Here is an 18982-nt window from a genome sequence, read left to right on the forward strand (position 1 = left end):
TTACGCTTTGCTCTCCCACCCGTGTCTTGGGAACAGTTTGTCTCCTGGTCCCCAATTTTCTTGCAGGGGTTCCCAGGGCCGAGCAGGCAGAGGGACAGCGCAGCAACACTTTGGGCAGGGGGTCTGTTGTGTGTGCTGACCCTCCAGGGCCTCATCCTGCATGCCCCCTCACTCCCTGCCCTGAGCCCACCACCCCGAGATCCACACCCCCTTTTTGCTCTCTGGAGCCTGCCCTTCCCTGCTCGCTGCCAACAGTCCCCGTCCCCCACGAGTTCCATGTCTGTCATCTGGTCCTTGGGAGCTGTCAGGCCTCATCCAGAATCTCCTCCATCAACTCCCCTGGGGGCTGCCTGGCTGCCGGAGCACATCAGAGGGACTGGGGGGGGGTAGTCTCCCCTATGCTGGAACCCCCTCCCTCCTGAGCCTGGGCTTCACAAAGGAGACAAGGGGCCGCTCCTGCTTCCCAAGCTCTCGCTGAGGGCCAAGCGCTGCCCCAAGCTCCCTCCATGCCAGGGCTCTGCCACCCATGCCCTCGGGCACATGCTCCCTTACCCACCGCCCCATTTTACAGATGGCAGGAGGCTCCTTGGCCAAGGGCTCAGAGTGGGTGAGGGGCTGGACCTGGCTTTGAAACTGTGAGGCTCCAAGGCTACACCTTCGATCACCACGCCCTATAGACTGGGAGCTTCCAGGGAATGGTCTGTGCTTCCCCCATCAGGTTGGGGCCCTGGAAGGCCAGTGTTAGACTGGGAGCCCTTGAAAGCAAGCACATATTTCCTGTGTCAGACTGGGTACTTCGAAGGTCAGTCTTATGCCTCCTCCATCAGACTGGAAGCTCCTAAGTTCAGAGCCGTGCCTCTCCCTTCAGACTGGGAGCCTATTAACGCTTGCACACATCTCCTCCGTCAGACTGGGGGCTTCTGAGGGCAGGACCATGTCTCTCCCATCAGACTGTGAGCTGAAGGCAGGGCTGTGTCCAGGAGCTTCTGAGAGCAGAGGTCGTCTCTCCTATCAGACTAGGAGCTCCTAAATCAGGGCCATGTCTCCTCCATCAGATCAGGAGGTTATAGGTCCCACCAGGGGTCATCCCCACTTGGTCCCCTCCTGTCCTGGTGCCTTGGCTCCCATCCCCCCTGCAGACATGGGGATCCGTGAGATGAGAGCAGGCGCAGCCCCCAGCAAGGGACCCCCTCTGGCTTCTTTCTGAGGTCCCATCCACCCTAAGCATATATTGAGCACTTACTGTATGCCATACAAGAAAATACTATTCAGGGGCTTCCCTGGTGGTGCAGTGGTTAAGAATCCGCCTGCCAATGCAGGGGACACGGGTTTGAGCCCTGGTCCGGGAAGATCCCACATGCCGTGGAGTAACTAAGCCCGTGCGCCACAAGTACTGAGCCTGCGCACTAGAACCTGTGAGCCACAACTACTGAGCCCACGTGCCACAACTACTGAAGCCCATGCGCCTAGAGCCTGTGCTGCACAACAAGAGAAGCCACCGCAATGAGAAGCCCGCGCACCACAACGAAGAGTAGCCCCCGCCTGCCGCAACTAGAGAAAGCCCGTGCGCAGCAACGAAGACACAATGCAGCCAAAAATAAATAAGTAAAAAATAAATACATTTATTTAAAAAAAAAATTTTTTAAGGCACCCAAAACAGTGCCAGGCAGTAAGCGCTCAACAAAGGTTAGCTGTTCCATTTCATAGATGGGAAAACAGGCCAGGTCACTTACTCAAGTTCAGGTGGGCTGGGATTCCAGAAACCCAGCGCTACCCGGGAGGAGACCTTGATGGAGGAGACCCTGATAGACCATCTTTCAGACCCTGAATGCTGGAGAAAAAGAGGCCCCATCAGCCCAGGACCTCCAGACCACTCACCTCCTTGCCTTTGTCCATGCAGTGCCTGCCTCCTGGCTTTGCTCTCTTGCTCCCTCCTCCCCCAATCAGAAAGGCAAAACCCAAGGGGTTACTGGCTATTCAAGGTCATACCACTGCAGGGCCGCCAGACCTCCAGCCTGGCTCTAACCCTCGTCCACCATCTCCCGCTGCTCCTCAAGCCCCCTCCCTGCTCCTGCAGTGGGAGTGGGGGCAGCCCCAGGAGAACCCAGCTCAAAAGCGCAGGAAAGTCAAACGCCGTTTGATTCTGCCTCCAGGGCCTCTAATTGCTATTCCTGACACAGACCGGAATTAGAAGGCCCCTTTCAAATATTTATACCTTAGACATCGCGTATTTATCTGACAGGGAGAGGACTCGGATTTGATGAGATCTGTCAACAGCTCATCCCCGAGCCGGGTATTGCCTTGCGGCTGACAAAAAACAGGACAATTACTTGCCGTGCTCCCTGGGCAGTCCCCAGGGATGCTGCCTTGTCGCTGATCAGAGAGGACGGGGTGGGGTGGGGTCTGTGTGAGTGCTCTTCGGGGGTGGAGGACCGAGTTCAACAGGTTCGTGTGGAGGCCAACTCAGCCAAACCAGGAAAGAGGAGGGGAGGACATACGGACACCCCAGCTGCCATGAGGGGCCTTGCCTCATCGGCTCTGGACCTCAGTTTTCCCATCTGGAAAATGGGGCTAACAGTGGAGGGGAGATGGAGAACCTCTGATTCCACGAAGAGACCTGATGGGGGTCGAATGCCATCCCAAGCCAGGCCATATCACAGCATCCAGGCAGAAATGAGCTGTGGGGTGTGTCTCCCCTCTCTGTGCCTCAGTTTCCCCATCAGGAAAAAAATGTCACATCCTCCTGATGATCCTTCCTCCAACTCTCTGAGTTTTTCCTACTAGAAACCCCATTTTTCAAATCAGGAAAGCAAAGCGTGGCCTGCATAGACATTGCCCAGGCCCCACTGTTATTCTTTGCGGGGGGCGGAGTGGGGGAGAGCTCACAACAGTGTCAGCTCTGACTTGTGTCTGGTCTTGCCTCCCCTCCAAGCCACACCCACCCTAGGGGGCTTGGAGAAGGGAATCTGAGGTTCCATCCTTCCTGACTACCCCTCTCTTACTCTTTCTATTAGGGGTCACTGAGCAAGCCCCCTTATGGGGAAAGAAAAAAAATGTGTTTGCTTTGGAACTGGCCAGCAGCTCCCTTTGCCTCTCTTACTCCCCCCAAATCCGTTAGTGTCCTCGCCCCCTGACAGCTGCAGCTGCCAACAGGCAGCCAGGCCAGGCGAGACACCTCTCATTTCTGTCCCCCTCCCGGCCTCCACCTCCAGAAACCACAAAGGGACAGATGCCGAAGGCACACTCCAGGCACAGATACCATCTCCTTTCCCCTGGCCAGCTGCCCCAAACCCCTTCCCCCATCCTGCAATTAGTCCCCTGGGGAGAGGGGACAGAGAAGAGCCCTCTTGGGGGAGGGAAGCCAGAACCCCGTCCCTTCCGTTGCAAACCCCCCTTCCTTCGGCTGCCTCAATATCCATTTTAGCCGGTGACCTCCGGAACAATTTCCACAACCCCAATCTCCTGGTCAGTTTCGCCGCCAGACCCTGGTTCAATTTCGACCCTCAATAGTGGTCACGCTCACCCCCTCTGCTGGTCAATTTCATCCCTGCTCGCGGTCAAGTCCAGCCCTCCATTTCCCGGCCAATTTCCACCTCCCCTCCCTCTCCCCCTTCCCCATCTCAACACCTCTCGCTCTCCGGAGCAAGGTCAGCCCCTGTGGGTTTCCACCTCCCGTGCTCCTCGCTCGCTCCTGCCAGCCTCGGTCCTCCGGGTCACTGTCCAGCCGCCGCGGCCTCGGCCCCCGCGACTCCCGCCCCGCATCCCCCCTCCCTCCCCGGGCAGATGCTCCCCTCCCTCCCCAGAACAGCTGAAGGTCTCAGTCACCTCCGAGGGGAGCGCAGGGGGAGGGGAGGGGAGGGGGCGGGGAAGCCTTGACGTCGCTGCCCGGGACCCGGCCCGGTACTGGTAGGGGCTGGGGCGTCCGTCTGAGAGCCCCCTCCCCAAAGTCCCACCTCCCGGGCGCGCGCCGGCGGCTGCGGCTAAAGTCTCTCCGAAAGCGTGAAGGGGGATTGGAGATTTTATTTTCCTTTGTGCCCGCGACTGGGGCCGGATCGAGGCGGCCGGGCCGGGGGCCGCGGGATTGGGGCTCCCCCCGGAGAGGCGAGGAGCGCAACAAAGGATGCGCCGCACCGGGGTCACCGTCCCCGCGGCCCAACTTTGCGCGCAGCGCCCGAGTCCCCGGGGAGCCTGCCCGCTGCGCTGAGAACCCAGGCGTCCGGGCAGAGCCAGGGCTTGGGGGCATCCGCGCTGAGCCAGGGCTTGGGGGCGTCCGCAGGCGGCGCTTTCCCCGCCCCCGGCCCCCAGGAAGGGATCCCGGAGGCAACGGGTGGCCGAGCCGTGCAAGGAGAGCGCGCTGCCCGCGGAAACTCCGCGGATGCCCCTCGCTCTGGCTGGACGACCCCGCGCTCCGCGTTCAGGGCCCTACGGGGCGCCGCCTTCCCCCGCCGTCCTTCCACAGCCGGGCTAAGGTGCGCTTTTGCTTCTCCTCCCCCTTCCTCCCTCCTCTGTCTCCTCCTTCCCCCCCCCCACTTTTCCCCCTCCTCTGAGCCCAGCCAAGGGTCACACCTGATCTTTCTCCTCCTCCCTTCCTCCCTTCCTTCTCCCCCTGCTCCTCCCTGGGGACTCTGCCGAGGAAGGGGGCCCAGAAGAGGGCATGTGGGTCCTCTTCTGACAGTGGCCAGGTTTGGGGTGACACTCTCTCAATGGCCAAGTGGCTACGAGACTACCTGAGCTTTGGCGGTCGGAGGCCCCCTCCGCAGCCGCCCACCCCCGACTACACGGACAGCGACATCCTGCGGGCCTACCGGGAACAGAAGGATCTGGACTTTGAGGACCCCTATGAGGATGCAGATGGCCGCCTAGAGACCGACTCCGCGGGGCCCGGGGACTCCAAGGGCCCTGGAGACACCAAGTACGACTCTCCAAAGCATCGGCTCATCAAGGTGGAGGCAGTTGACATGGCCAGAGCCAAGGTCTTGCTGGGCAGCCCCCGGGAAGAGGTGCGTGGCTAAGGCCCAGAGGTTGGGTGGCCCCAGGAGACTGGGTGGGGCGGCCAGGCTAGGTTTCCCCAGGACTTTGGGGAGCGTGTTTTATGTGTTACCCCAGGGAAAGACCAGGGCACCAGCCGGACACTCCCCAATCCTCCATCCGCTTCGTGGAGTTTGATATCTGCCCCTTTTCACTGCACAGCGCTGGTTGTCCTCCTCCCTCTCTGACTGGCTTTGTGCCCCTGTCCTCCTGCTTCCTGATTCCCCCCTTCTGGATCCCTCCGCACAGCTTCCCTTCCTCTTAGCAGCTGAAGGGATCTTCCTTAAACAGATCTGAGTGAGTCAGTTTCCTGCGGTCACTTAAACATCCTCACCACTACTCTCCACCCTTCCTCTCTTATTACTCCCATTTTACAGAAGTGGAAACTGAGGCTCACAGAAGAGAAGCGACTGGCCCAAGGTCACATGGCTCTAGCTTGTTAGAACTTGAACCCAAACCTGCCTCCATTGCCCATGCTTTTTTTTTTTTTTTCAGTACCTTTCCTAGAGGATCAGGGGGTCCACCCCAAACCCTCAGTGGAAAGAAAGAGAAGGCTTCAAAGAGGGTTACGGTAGGCTGTGTCAGGTAGTGGTTAATGGCACAGAGAAAGGTAGGAGGAAGCAGGAACTCGGGGAAGCAGACAACCAAGGATCAAGCACTGCTTCTTACTTATCAGCTGTGTGACCTTGAGCAAGTCACTTGCCCTCTCTATGCCTTGGTTTTCTCATCTGTAAAATGGGGATAAGGTACTTACTGAGTGTTGGTGCTACAAGTAAATATATGTGAAGCCTTTAGAACAGTACTGGCACCTAATCATTAAAATGATTGAAGGAGGGAGGTAGGGATCTGTGTCGGGGAGAATCAGAACAGCACAGAGGAAGAGAGTAAGGGAAGCTCTATCTGCAAACACTCGCGGGTGGAAGAGGAAACTACTTGCTTGGAGGGGATGTATCAGATGACACAGAGACAGCAGGCAAGAGGTGTAGTATTGCCCAGCAGGGGTATTCAGAGCTAGGCTTGGTCCCCCTGAGCCCTTGACTCCCTCCCATTCCTTTCTGTCTCCAGTTGGAGGTCGACACCGAGTACTCGGACCCTTTTGATGCCCAACCTCACCCGTCACCCCCGGATGACGGCTACATGGAGCCCTACGATGCCCAGCGAGTCATGAGCGGTGAGTGGTCAGAGCTTGGGGGAAGGTGACAGGGTCCCAGGTGGGAGTGGGAGCTGACCAGTGTCCTTGGCCTCCCAGAACTGCCATACAGGAGGGTGCAGCTGTATGACACTCCCTATGAGGAGCAGGACCAAGATCTGGGAGATGGGCCTCCTTCAGGGTGGAAACCTCGGCAGAGCCGGCTGCCCCAGGAGGATGAACGGCCAGCAGACGAGTATGACCAGCCCTGGGAGTGGAAGAAAGACCACATCTCCAAGGCATTTGCAGGTGCTTCTCTGAGCCTGACCTCTGAATGCCTGTGTCCCTCTATTTCCTGCTCTGGTCACATCCCCTGTTTCAACTTACAGAGTAAATCCCCATCACCTTTCACTTTGGTAGTTTGTTAATTCTCACTAAAGTGTGAATGACTGATAGTCATAATCTTCCCAGGAGAATCTGTAACTTCCTTGGAAACTGAAACCCCATTTATTTATTTATTTATTTATTTATGCTGCACCGCGTGGTTTGCGGGATTTTAGTTCCCCAACCAGGGATTGAGCCCAGGCCCTCGGCAGTGAAAGTGCAGAGTCCTAGCCACTGGACTGCCAGGGAATTCCCCTTTTAGAGTGCAATGGAACCTACTCATTCTGCTCAGTATAGTGCAGGAACAGGCTTTGATGTCACACTAGATCTGGGTTTGTGTCACTTGGGCAAATCCCTTTATCTCCCTGAGTCTCAGTTCCCTTACCTGTAAAATGGGGATCATTCTAGTACCTATCGAATAGGGTACTTGTAAATTGAGTTCTAAAGTGCTCAATTACACAGGAGCCGTTGTGGAAGAAGGTAGCATTTCCTGGAGTCAATTCATAACTGAGTTGGGTAAGCTTGGATAAGTCTCTGAACCTCAGTTTCCTCTTCTGTAAAGAGGGAATAATAAGGTCAGCTTTAAGAAATAAAATAACTTGGAATTCCCTAGCAGTCCAGTGTTTAAGACTTTGTTCTTCCATTGCAGGGGGCACGGGTTCGATCCCTGGTCGGGGAACTAAGATCCCACATGCTGCATGGTGCGGCCAAAAAATATATATATAGGAAAAAAATAACTTGGACCAGGAAGAGTTGTGCGTACCCAAATCTGCCCCAGAAGTTGTATGACTGTGAGGGAAATTGGAGCTCAGTGCCTCAGTCTACCTGTCTGTATATTGAGGGTGGTTTTCTAGCTCTATGAGTTGGCCAAAATCAGGCAGAACTTCCCACCTACCCCTCTAGCCACACCCCCTGCTCTCTGATTTATCACTCAGGGAACTGCCCACCCTTCCATGCCACCAGATTCAAGAATGACCACACCCCTTTCTTCTGAAGGCTAATTGGTTGCTCGCGTACCAATCCCGCCCCAGCCTTAAGCCCAACCCCGCCTCTTCTGGGTTCTGATAGGTTGCCCTAAGCTGGCACCGCCTTCCTACTGAAATTCCACTGGCTTGCCCCCACCCCACCCTCTTGAGATAGGCGGGACTTAACCATTTTCTCTTTAAACCTTCTTCAGTGCAGTTTGACGGTCCAGAGTGGGAAAGAACCTCAGGCTCAGCCAAGGAACTCCGGAGACTCCCGCCCCGAAGCCCCCAGCCTGCAGAGCGCGTGGACCCGGCCCTGCCTCTGGAAAAACAGCCGTGAGTGGGGAAGTTGAAGATGGAGTTGAATCCCTCCCTGCCCCACACCAGCCACAGATTCCTCGGGCCAGGGGGGCTGGAGGAAATTTCACTCATTCACTTCATTCATTTCTTCAACTAATCTTCGCTGGGTGACAGCGCCTGCTGTGGGCCAGACACTCAGCTCGGTGCAAAGCAGAATTAGGTGGCGTCTCCATTCCCTCCGGCGTCAGATTCTGGGTTCAAATCCCTTCTCTATCTTTTGGCTGTGTGGCCTTGGGCAAGTCACTTAACCTCTCCAAACCTTGGGCTCAACACCTCCAAGAGAGTGTCTGCCTCACACAGAATAAAAGGGGATTTCCTCCCTTCCCTTGAGTGGGGTTTATAAGCCTGAGAGCAAAGAGACATCTTTCTCACCCCCAGGAGATCTTGTGGTGAAAGTGGGAGAAGCAGGATTTTGAAGGGGTCCCAACTTTAGGCTGGGGTGAAGCTCACAAGCTGGGAGAGTCTGGGTGTTCTCTGTGTCTCTCCAGTCTAGGAGCTTCTCAGGGAACTCCCCGAGCCCCCAGAGCCCAGCCCTGTGAGTACCAGGGTGTGTTTATCACAGTCATTCCCAAACCTCTTAGGTGGGCCATACAGAACTGCCTAATTAACCCAAGCACAAGGTATTTTCTTCCAATACAAACAACTGTTTGGTGCTCATCTGTCTTTGACACTTTGCTCCCACTGCTAGCTTCTCTTTGAGCACATTAAAGAAAAATATTATGTAACAAATGGTACAGGTGGGTTGGGGATACAGGATGTGGTGAATCTCATGAAAGTGATATGCAAGTGATTCGAGTTGGGGGATTAGGGAGGGGTTGAGGACACTTGGAGGCCCAGCTGAGGGAGGCTGTAAAAATCAAGGTCGGGGTATGTGCTGAATTGGAAGGAGCAGCTCCAGGTTGACCTGGGTTCAGCTCCCTCCCAGGGAGAACCTTGTCTGCCTGAAAACCAGGCTCCTCTTGAGAAATCCAAGGGAATTTGTCTCACTTGTTTGCCTGGACGTCACAAGTCCTTGAAAGAGCTGTGCCTGCATCCAGCCCCAGGACGTGTTGGAAAGGGGGACTGCCCTTCAGGAGACCTGTCCCCACCCCCTAGGTGGTTTCACGGCCCGCTGAGCCGGGCAGATGCCGAGAACCTCCTGTCGCTCTGCAAGGAAGGCAGCTACCTCGTGCGGCTCAGCGAGACCAGCCCCCAAGACTGCTCCCTATCCCTCAGGTGAGACCGCAGCCCCCTGGAGGGACAGAGGGTCTCAGGACTGCATGCTTTCCGGAGCAGAGGGGTGTGTCTCCAGCAGCCAGTGGGCGGGACTTCCAGGGCTGATGGACAGAGCTTTCAGGCCAGGGGGTGGGGCTTATGGGATCCATGGGTGGGGCTTCTAGGCCAGGGGTTGGGGCTTCTAGAGAGGCCACTGGCTTGGTTCCGACTGAGAATGAACTCCCTGTCACTGGAGGTACGCAAGAAGATGGAGAGGAAGCCATACCGTAGATCTAGGGCTTGAGTGAGATGGGGAACCAGGGACCCTAGACTGAGGGTAACCCTAGTGAGGAGCCCAGGACAGGTAGCACAAGGTGTCAAGAGGTTTGGAGAGAAAGTGCCTTCTGTGTTCCTGGGGAGGGATCTCCACCTGGTAGGAGCTCTAGCCTGTCTTGATAGGGGACAAGCTCGGAAGGCATCCCCGCAGTGTGGAACTAGCCAAGAGCTTGACGCCAAGTGGCTGTTAATCAGAAATATTAGGGGATGCCAGCGTCGGGCTCCTGGGGGCCATGAGGGGGTGGCTTTAGGGTTGGAGAGTGTGGGCGGGTCTGGAGTGCTGGGTACCCACTCTGACTCCTGTCTCCAGGAGCAGCCAGGGCTTCCTGCATCTGAAGTTTGCTCGGATCCGAGAGAACCAGTTCGTGCTGGGTCAGCACAGCGGCCCCTTCCCCAGCGTGCCGGAGCTGGTGCTCCATTATAGCTCCCGCCCACTGCCCGTGCAGGGCGCTGAGCATCTGGCCCTGCTGTACCCCGTGGTCTCACAGACCCCCTGACTGAGCCTCAGCACCCCGCCCTGGGCTGTGAGGACCCAGATCAGTGGCTGCAAACGGGGGAGGTCTTTACAGTCCTGGAGAAGGCTGGATGGAGAGAACCCCCCCCCCCGCCCCTCCAGGATCTGGGTCTTCATCAGAGCCGCCCTGCTCAGCCTCCTTCAGGGTTCTAGGGATTAGAATTGTGTCTCGAAGCCCTCCTCTTGCCTGGAAAATAAATAAGTTATTGTGTGTTTCAAGTGTCCTTTCTGGGAGGTGGGGATCTCAGCCCCTCAGAAGGAAAAGGGGAGGCAGACCCTTGGAGGGGGAAGAGCATCCCCAGCTCCTTGTTTTGGGGATGGAGCTGGGGTTGGAGCCTGAATGGCTCACAGGGAGGGACCAGAATCCAGAGAGCTGGAGACAGGCAGGGAGAGAGAGGCATGGAGGCAGATAAAATTCCGGAGACAGTGGATGGAGACCAGCAGATTAAAAAGATGGAGAAACGGAGGGGGCGAGGCTCTCAGGCCAGCCCTGCCCCCACCCTGCCCCTCCTCCTTATCCGGGGCGGGCGGGCGGGCGGGCCAGGGCTGATGCTGCAGAAAGGACATCTGTCCCCATGGAAACAGCAGAAGTGGGGGAGGGGAGCCAGGCCCAGCTGGTGTCACTTCAAGGTGACAGTCGGGCAGGAGACCCCGGGGGCTGATAAATGCCAGGAAGCCCCGATCCCCCCCCCCCCCGCACCCAACTCCAAGCCTGCCTGGGGGAGAGATACCAGCTGGGGAGGGGGTGCGTCCAGCTCCGAGCACTGTTTTGAAGCCAGGGGCATCACTTCTCTCTGCTAATTGGACATGTCTCTCCAAGGATAAGAGGTGGAAGGCTTGCGAGTCATCAAAGAGCCCCCTCACCACAGTGGTCCTCTGAGACCCCGTTGATGACTCCTCAGATCTCTTTAGCACTCCCAAATTGCCACAAATTCTGGCTTTGGTTTCTTCATGAGCCTTTATTGGGTGTTCTTTGGGCAAGGGAGAAATCCAGCCTCATAGAAATGAGGAGGGGGCGTGTTTCAGGATGAACTGCTGGACTTCGTGATCCTCTTGGAATAAGTCACATCTTTACGTAGCTGCTGGGGGGGTGTCCTCTGTGGGTCTCTGGGGGTTCTGATTCGTCTTCCCACTTCAAAGAATCCTCTTGGCCTGGGCCAGGAGGGACTCCAACTGCAGAGGTGGGGTGACTGGGCCTGGGGCTGGAGGAAGATTTGGGAGCCAGAGGCCGCTTGGGGGTGGGGGGCCAGGGGAAAGAGATCGAATAGAAGCTTTGGCCCTTCTGATTCTTGCTGGAGATGTCCAGCATCTTCCCCTACACAGGCCATGCCTCACTCTTCCTTGGGGCCCTCCGGGGCTGGTATAAGGCATTGATGTAGAGTGGATTCCCTGCATTGGAAGGAGGGGGGTATGACACAAAGAGGGAAGAATCACTTAAGAGAGCCTGGCCCTCTCCAGCCCACTTTCTGGAGGCTTTGTCTATGCCTCTGAAAAACATGGGTGTAGGGGCCAGCCTTCCCCATCTATTCCCCTTCTCTGCCTCCCAGCCTCACCCTCGCTCCTTCCAAAAGGGGCAGGTATCAAAGTCAGAAGGGTCTGCGTTCCATCCTTGTCAAGAAGCTGCAGTTCCCGCATCCGCCACGCGGGGGCGGGGTCGCCAGTGGATGGCGGTGCTCGTGGGAACCGTCCGCCCTCCGAGCGGCTACCTGCGCGGTTCCTTACCTGCGTCTGTGTTCCGGCAGCGGCGGCGGCCCCAGATCCAGGCGCCCAGAGCGAAAGCGGCCACGGCCACCGCTCCAGTCACCAGCAGTGCGAAGGAGAGCCCTGAGAAGGCGGTGGTGGTTTGTGGGCGGTCTGACTGGGGGCGGGGCACGGGGGCGGGGCACGGGGGCGGGGTGGGGCGGGGCTGGAGGAGGGACACGTGGACGGAACTCACCTGAGAAGCTCCGGTTCAGTAGCCAGCCATCTGCCAAGAAGAAACCTACGTCTCAGGGGAGCTCACCTTCGAGTCCAGCTTCCTGCACCTCTTCAGGGTAAGAGCCCCTCTACCCCGTGTGGGACCTCAGGGTTCTTGCCCCTGCCATGCTGTGTGAGTTCAGGCAGGGATTTGCTCTGAACCTGTTTCCTCTTTTGAAAAAATGATACTAATCGTTCCTATCTTAATGGGTTATTGTGAAGTAAATGCCAACGGGATTTTCTCATCATGAGCTCCATCTTCCCCACCATGAGCTGCACCACCCTTGTCATGAGCCCCATTGCTGCCATAATAGGCTCCACCGTTCCCATCACAAGCCTTATCATCCCCACCCTTAGTCCCATCACCCTGAACATGAGCTCCATCATCCTCATTTTGAGCTCCACCATCTTCACCAGGAACTTTGCCAACACCACCATGAGCTCCATCATCCTGATCATGGGATCTATCGTCCTCATGGCTCCTGTTTTTTGAGCGTCTACACTGTGTCAATCCCAAGAAAACTGAGCCTCAGATAGCCTGAGTCACTTGCCTGGAGTCACACATCCAGGCAACAGCTGGGCCATGCTTTGAACAAAGGTGTTTCTCCCCTCAGCTTCCCTCTCCCTTCCCTGTTTCAGAAAGAAAGGAAAGGAAAAAAACCAAACCAAAACAAACAAACAAAAACTTACACGGGCCTGAATTTTTGAGTCTTGCTGAATAATCAGTATCATAGACACAATAATAACCACTTATGTTTACTGAGGACTTACTATGTTCCAGACCCTGCAATAAACTCTTTAGATATAATCACTTTAAATTCACCTAATCTGATGAGGAAAGCACTATTAGCTGAATTTTGATGACTAAGGAAACAGGCACAGAAGGGTCAAGTCACTTGCCCAAGGTCACACAGCAAGTGAATGGCAGAATGGGGATGTGCTTTCAGGTCTGTATAACTGACATGAACCCCAGCCAAAGGTGCCTTCTCCTGTGACTAAGGCGAGACCCAGAGCCCCCAACCCCTTCATCATGGAGGTTCTAAAGTTGGCAGTGGTCCCAGGGTTCCAAGCAGCTGTTCAGGGATGGGAAAGCCAGCTGTGGGGAGCTGGACCTGTGCCCGCTCACTCTCGCTCCCTCACAGCTGCCAACAACTCACAGCCTGGTGCCTCTGCTACCCTGCCTCTGCTAATTGGTAATTGGCCCCCTCGTCACTGGAGGGGTGGGGGGCAGGCAGGACAGCCATAACACACCGCCCCAGAGGCAGGCAGCGGGTGGGTCCTGCCAGCTGGAGACAAATGGGCGTCTCTTGGGCCTGGGAGCCCGGGTGGTGCTTCATTCTGCCTGATACGGGCCAGACATATGCCCAAGGCCCTTGGGAACCGCCGAGAGAGAGAGCAGGACCCCATCGGGTCAACCTGAGTCTCCGGCCCCTATGGTTTGGCCTATAATGGGGTGTCATGAAGAGTGGGGGAAACGCATGAGGTGGGCTCTGGAGAAAGCTGGCTGCATCCCCGGCTTGTGTGTGTGGTTGGATGTGTCTTGGTCCTTGCTGGGCCTCAGCTTTATCCTCTGTAAAGTGAGGCAGGTGGCTTAGCTGATCGGGAAAGTGGCTTCCAGCCTTGAGAGTCCATGGCTTTCTTTTTCGTTTATTTGTTTGGCCGCGCCACACGGTTTGCGGGATCTTAGTTCCCCGACTCACCAGGGGTCGAACCCGTGCCCGCTGCAGTGGAAGCATGGAATCCTAACGCCTGGACCCCGAGGGAATTCCTGAGAGTCAATGGTTTTCAATTCTGGATTCTGGAATTCTAGAATTTTCTGCTCCTACACACTTTGTGATGCAAAATTCTAAGAGTCTCTCTGGGACTCCCCTGGTGGTCCAGTGGTTAAGAATCCATCCTGCAATGCAGGAGACACCAGTTCGATCCCTGTTCAGGGAGCTAGGATCCCACGGGTCGCAGGGCAACTAAGCCCATGCGGCACAACTAGAGAGCCTGAGTGCTGCAACTGGGACTTAACACGGCCAAAATGTAAATAAATAAACATTTAGAAAAAAATTCTAAGAGTTTCTCTTTTTAAAGTAAGATCAGTTTCCCTGGTGGTGCAGTGGTTAAGAATTCACCTGCCAGTGCAGGGGACACAGGTTCGAGCCCTAGTCCGGGAAGATCCCACATGCTGCAGAGCAACTAAGCCCATATGCCACAACTACTGAGCCTGTGCTCTAGAGCCTGCAAGCCACAACTAGTGAGCCCTCGAGCCACAACTACTGAAGCCCGCATACCTAGAGCCCCTGCTCCGCAACAAGAGAAGCCACCACAATGAGAAGCCCACGCACCACAACGAAGAGTAGCCCCCGCTCGGGGCAACTAGAGAAAGCCTGTGCAAGCAACAAAGACCCAACACAGCCAAAAATAAATAAATAAATAAATAGATTAATTAATTAATTAATATTAAAAATAAGTTAATAAATAAAGTATTTAAGACTACAACTCTAAGATTCTAGAATCTTCCGTTCCTTTATTTCAGTGTTTCTCAACTTTTTTCATTATCACTCCCCTAAGTAGACACTCTAAGAACCTTAATTTGTTCCCCGATGAAATGTTAATACCACAGACATTCTGTAACTCTGTTTATGGGCTGTCTGCATATTGATGCTTTGTACATAAAAAGAGTAAGATTTTCTTTGCTCCCAAGAACAAATTTTTGCCTCCTTAGGAGTGACAGTCCCATGCAGAACATATGCTGTAATTCTCAGAGCTTAGAATTTATGTCCCTAGGATTCTAGAACTGCAAGATTCTTTTTTTTTTTTTTCCGGTACGCGGGCCTCTCACTGTTGTGGCCTCTCCCGTTGCGGAGCACGGGCTCCAGATGCGCAGGCTCAGTGGCCATGGCTCACGGGCCTAGCCGCTCCGCGGCATGTGGGATCTTCCCGGACTGGGGCACGAACCCGCGTCCCCTGCATCAGCAGGCGGACTCTCAACCCCTGCGCCACCAGGGAAGCCCTAGAACTGCAAGATTCTATCTTGTGGTTTGAGATTCTGGAATTGTCCTCGGTACAATAGAAATGTGTCCATATGTTGACCAAAAGACAAGTTCTAGATTGTTCACAGCAGCCTTATTCAAAATAGCCAGAACCCAGAAGCTGCCCAAATGGTCATCAGTAGGAAATTGGAATGATTGGTGGTGATGGAGGCCGCTCTGCAGCAAGGATGAGCCACTGCTCCACACACCAACATGGAGGAATCTTCCAGACATCATGTTGAGTGAAAGATGTCGGAGAGAGAATATACTCTGTGAGTCCATTTAAGTAAAATGTGAAACCAGTTAAAATAGATTTATGCTGTTAGAGGTCAGGATGGTGGGGTGGGCATGAGGATGGCATCTATGAGGAAGCAGATATGTGTGTTGAGCATGGTGCTGGGTACCCAAGTGTGTTCAGGTTGTAAGAATCCATTGCTGTGGTTTGTATACATCCCTCTAAAATTCATATGTTGAATCCTAACCCCCAATATGATGGTAACTGGAGGTCGGGGCCTTTGGGAGGTGATTAGATCATGAGCCTTCATGAATGGGATCGGTGCTCTTATAAAAGGGACCCCAGGGGACTTCCCTGATGGTCCAGTGGTTAAGACTCCATGCTTCCAGTGCAGGGGGCGCAAGTTCGATCCCTGGTTGGGGAACTAAAATCCCACATGCCATGCGGCACGCCCAAAAAAAAAGGACCCCAGAGAGCCCCCCGGCTTCTTCTTCCACGTGAGGACATAGCTAGAAGGTGCAAGCTATGAAACACGAAGAGGGTTCTCACCAGAACAAAACCTTGCTGGTGCTTTGATCTTGGATTTCCAGCCTCCAGAATTCTGAGAAATAAATCTGTGGTTTATTTAAAAACACTACCCAGTCTGTAGTGTTTTGTTATAGCAGCGGCCAAACAGACTAAGACATCCATTGAGCTGGCCACTTACAGTGTGTGCATTTCTCTGTTTGTAGGATGTACTTGAATAGCGTGTTTTATGGGATTGTTTTGAATCAGAATCCAGAATTATATATATTCAAGGGTTATTATACTTGTGATATCTTGGAACAGGGCTCAGCAAATATGGCCCATTGCCTCTTTTTTTCAATAAAGTTTTATTGGCATCCAGGCCCGCCCATTCCTGTAGGTATGCCTCTGGTGACTTTCATGCTGCAACGGCAGAGTGGAGTCGTTGCAACAGAGGCTGCCTAGTTTACAAACTTCTTGCATCTGCAGACTTTCTGTTCCTAGGAATCTGATTTGGAGAATTTATGTTTCTAGGAGTTTGAGATTCTACAGTTTTAAGATTTCTGGAAGTTCCAAGTCCCCAGCTTGCCCGCACATGCTCTCATACCTGTCTCCACCAGGAGCTGTGTCCCACTGCCCTGGGCCTCCTCCAAGTCAGGGATCTCCACGGTCGCCCAGCACACGTAGAGCCCACTGTCATTGAGGCTCACGTGGTCCAGCTGCAGGGTGAGATTGCCAGGCGGCTGCCAGGAGAGCCGTCCCCTAGGCCCGCAGACAACCACGGTGAGACTGCCGTTGATGATGCGTGTCTGGCACAAGTTGTCACCATCCTTGGTCCATTCGATGTGTAGCTGCTCCCAGGCCTGGGCCTGCACCACCTGGCAGGCCAAGGTCACCTGACTGTCCTGCCTCACCTGGAGCAACTTGGGTGCCTGCCTGCTGCACACTCAGGCCTGTGGCTCCTTGCAGGGCTGGGGGACAGAAGAGGTGAGTGAGGCCTTTCTCAGTGTGTGTGAGTGTGTGTGAGCCCGGTGAGTGGGCTGCATTAGCCAGCCCACAGGGATGAGGCAGTAAGAGTCTGAAAGCTTGCTGTCTGTGTGATCTTTGCAAGGTTCTTGCTGAGGCTCAATGGCCTCATCTGTGAAATGGGGATAAGTCTCTTGGCACTTGCGAGATTTCAAGGCGGATGGTATGACGTGTCCGGCTCTCAGCCACACACATATTGCCTCGCGTGAGCCAGACCCTGTTCTGGCCACTGTGGACACAGACACAGAGGTGACTAAGACACAAATCCCTACCCTTGTGGAGCTGAGGGTCTGTGGGGAGAGAGACACTGGAATTCGTGAAATGAGAATCCTGACGGAGGAAAGGAATGGGGAGTGGCAATAGGGGATAAGGATGAAGTGAGAGGATCTACTTATAGAGGATGGTCAGGGAAGGCCTCTCAGAGGAGGTGACATTTGAACAGGGATCTGAATAGTAAGACGTAGTCAGTCGTGGGAAGGAAGATATGCAGGAAGAGCACTCCAGACAGGGAACGGGCCGTGCCAAGGTCCTGAGGCTGGACCGTGCCTGGTAAGTTGCAGGAACAGTGAGGAGGCCCCGTGGCTGGAGAAGAGCTAGCCGGCGAGAGGAAGTGGGATCCAAGAAGTCGGCAGGGGATGGCTTTTTCGAGGCCTGCAGGCCATTGGGGTGGGGTGTGGTGGAGGTACAGAGGTGGGGGTGGGGAAAGGGGAGCAGTTTAGTTTTTAACCTAAGCGTGATGGGAAACCAGGGGAGCAGGGAGGAAATGTGGTCCAATTTAAGTTTTAAAAAGATCACCGTGACTGCCATGGTGAGAACAGGCTATGACACAGGGAGATCAGGTGAGGCCAGGAAATGAGGGTCCGGGATACCAGTGATGTGGGCCGGACCCTGGAAAGAAGGGGTCAGAGTCTGAATAGATTTTGAAAGTTGTCCCCAGAAGGACTACAAGAGGAACTGAATTGAGAGAGAGGGAAAGAGGGACAGTGGCAGATTTCCAAGGTTTAACCTGAGGGACTTTGTGAATGGTGGAGGCTTTGGGCCAAGATGGGGGACACCGAGGGAGAAGCAGGGCTGGAGGGGAAAGAGTTTGCTTTGGGCCATGAGAAGTCTGGGGTGTCTGTTAGACACCCCTTCAAGTTCCCGGTCTTTGGGGTGCAGTTGTAGCTGACGCTAGAGAGAGGAGATCCAGGGAAGAGTATTCCAGGCAGAGGGAACAGCAGGTGCAAAGGCCCGGAGGTGGGATCAAGCTTGATGTGTTGGAATAAAAAAAAGAAAAAAGGGGGCTTTCCTGGTGGCGCAGTGGTTGAGAGTCCGCCTGCCGATGGTGGGGACACGGGTTCGTGCCCTGGTCCGGGAAGATCCCACGTGCTGCGGAGCAGCTGGGGCCGTAAGCCATGGCCGCTGAGCCTGCGCGTCCGGAGCCTGTGCTCCGCAACGGGAGAGGCCACAACAGTGAGAGGCCCGCGTACCGCAAAAAAAAAAAAAAGAAAGAAAAAAAAGAAAAAAGGAGAGAAGAGTCAGCAGGCTGGCCACGGGGGAGAGAGGGAATGCAGAGGACAGAGGAGATGAGAGGCCAGCGGAGCAAGGTCACGCAAGACTCGTACGCAGGTCATGGTGTGAATTTTATACTGCAGGCCCCTCTGAGGATCCTTGCTAGAACCCTCCAACCCTTGTAAAGTTCTGAGTATCAGGGAGAGAGACGGGGCGTATTTGGCAGAGCAGAGAAACTAAGGTTTCGAGGGGCCCTGTAAAGGAGGGGCAGGAAGCTGGGTGATGGGTTGCAACAGGGTGGGGGTAGAGGGGAGGGAGGCCCAAGTACTCACCCCAAAACTGTGCCAGGAGGACCAGCACCTTGTCCAGGGAGCCCATTCCTGGCCCATCAGGCTCCCCTCTCCCAGCATCCTGCCAACCCCCTCCCCCTCCTACATGACAGACTTCCTGCCACAGAGACATATGTGACACTCCACCCCCACCACAGAGGTATAGGTGACACCCGGGCAGCCAGCAGATGTCTGGTGGCCACTGCTGCTTGGGGTTCCACTTCCTGTCACCTCTTGCCTCAGTTTCCCAGAAGTTTTTTTTTTTTTAATCTGAAAGCAGTATGCGTATGTGGTGGAGATCATGTGAGTGAAAATCCTTCTAAAAGACTATACAAACACACCTAGGCTGGGGGGGACACATTGAAGGGCAGGTGAGGCAAGAGGAGGGGAGGAGAGGGGAGCAGGTGGCAGAGGCCTGAGCAGGGGACAGAATGGCAGAACCCCAGCCTCAGTTATTTTGCTCCCAAGGTGTCTTCCTTTGGGGTTCAGAGGAAGGGACTTCTTCTAATGG

At 55.0% G+C, this 18982-nt stretch overlaps 2 protein-coding genes across 2 annotated transcripts; one reads left to right on the forward strand and one right to left on the reverse strand.

Annotated features, from left to right (window-relative positions):
- Positions 1 to 4703: 4703 nt before the first annotated feature.
- On the forward strand, positions 4704 to 10117 carry SHD (Src homology 2 domain containing transforming protein D). Its single transcript, XM_029218418.1, has 6 exons — positions 4704 to 5000; positions 6094 to 6199; positions 6278 to 6466; positions 7719 to 7842; positions 8962 to 9081; positions 9707 to 10117. The coding sequence occupies exons 1-6, from the start codon at positions 4704 to 4706 to the stop codon at positions 9891 to 9893; spliced, it is 1023 nt and encodes a 340-aa protein (XP_029074251.1). The 3' UTR covers positions 9894 to 10117.
- An 891-nt stretch (positions 10118 to 11008) lies between these two features.
- On the reverse strand, positions 11009 to 18981 carry TMIGD2 (transmembrane and immunoglobulin domain containing 2). Its single transcript, XM_029218274.1, is given in 6 exon segments — positions 11009 to 11299; positions 11633 to 11734; positions 11847 to 11876; positions 16233 to 16560; positions 16562 to 16596; positions 18475 to 18981. Coding segments are annotated over 6 exon segments (699 nt in total). The 5' UTR covers positions 18605 to 18981; the 3' UTR covers positions 11009 to 11225.
- Between the last annotated feature and the right edge of the window lies 1 nt (position 18982).

The sequence above is a fragment of the Monodon monoceros genome, unplaced genomic scaffold, assembly GCF_005190385.1.
Source record: "Monodon monoceros isolate NGI ecotype Baffin Bay Population unplaced genomic scaffold, NGI_Narwhal_1 Super_Scaffold_12, whole genome shotgun sequence".
NCBI classification, from domain to species: Eukaryota; Metazoa; Chordata; class Mammalia; order Artiodactyla; family Monodontidae; genus Monodon; species Monodon monoceros.

What these genes read in the sequence shown, in the direction of transcription:
- SHD (XM_029218418.1), top strand. Translation starts at nt 4,704, where the DNA reads ATGGCCAAGTGGCTACGAGACTACCTGAGCTTTGGCGGTCGGAGGCCC. An exon ending in TGCCCAGCGAGTCATGAGCG is followed by an intron (nt 6,200 to 6,277) that starts GTGAGTGGTCAG and finishes TTGGCCTCCCAG; the next exon opens with AACTGCCATACAGGAGGGTG. An exon ending in CTGCCTCTGGAAAAACAGCC is followed by an intron (nt 7,843 to 8,961) that starts GTGAGTGGGGAA and finishes CCCACCCCCTAG; the next exon opens with GTGGTTTCACGGCCCGCTGA.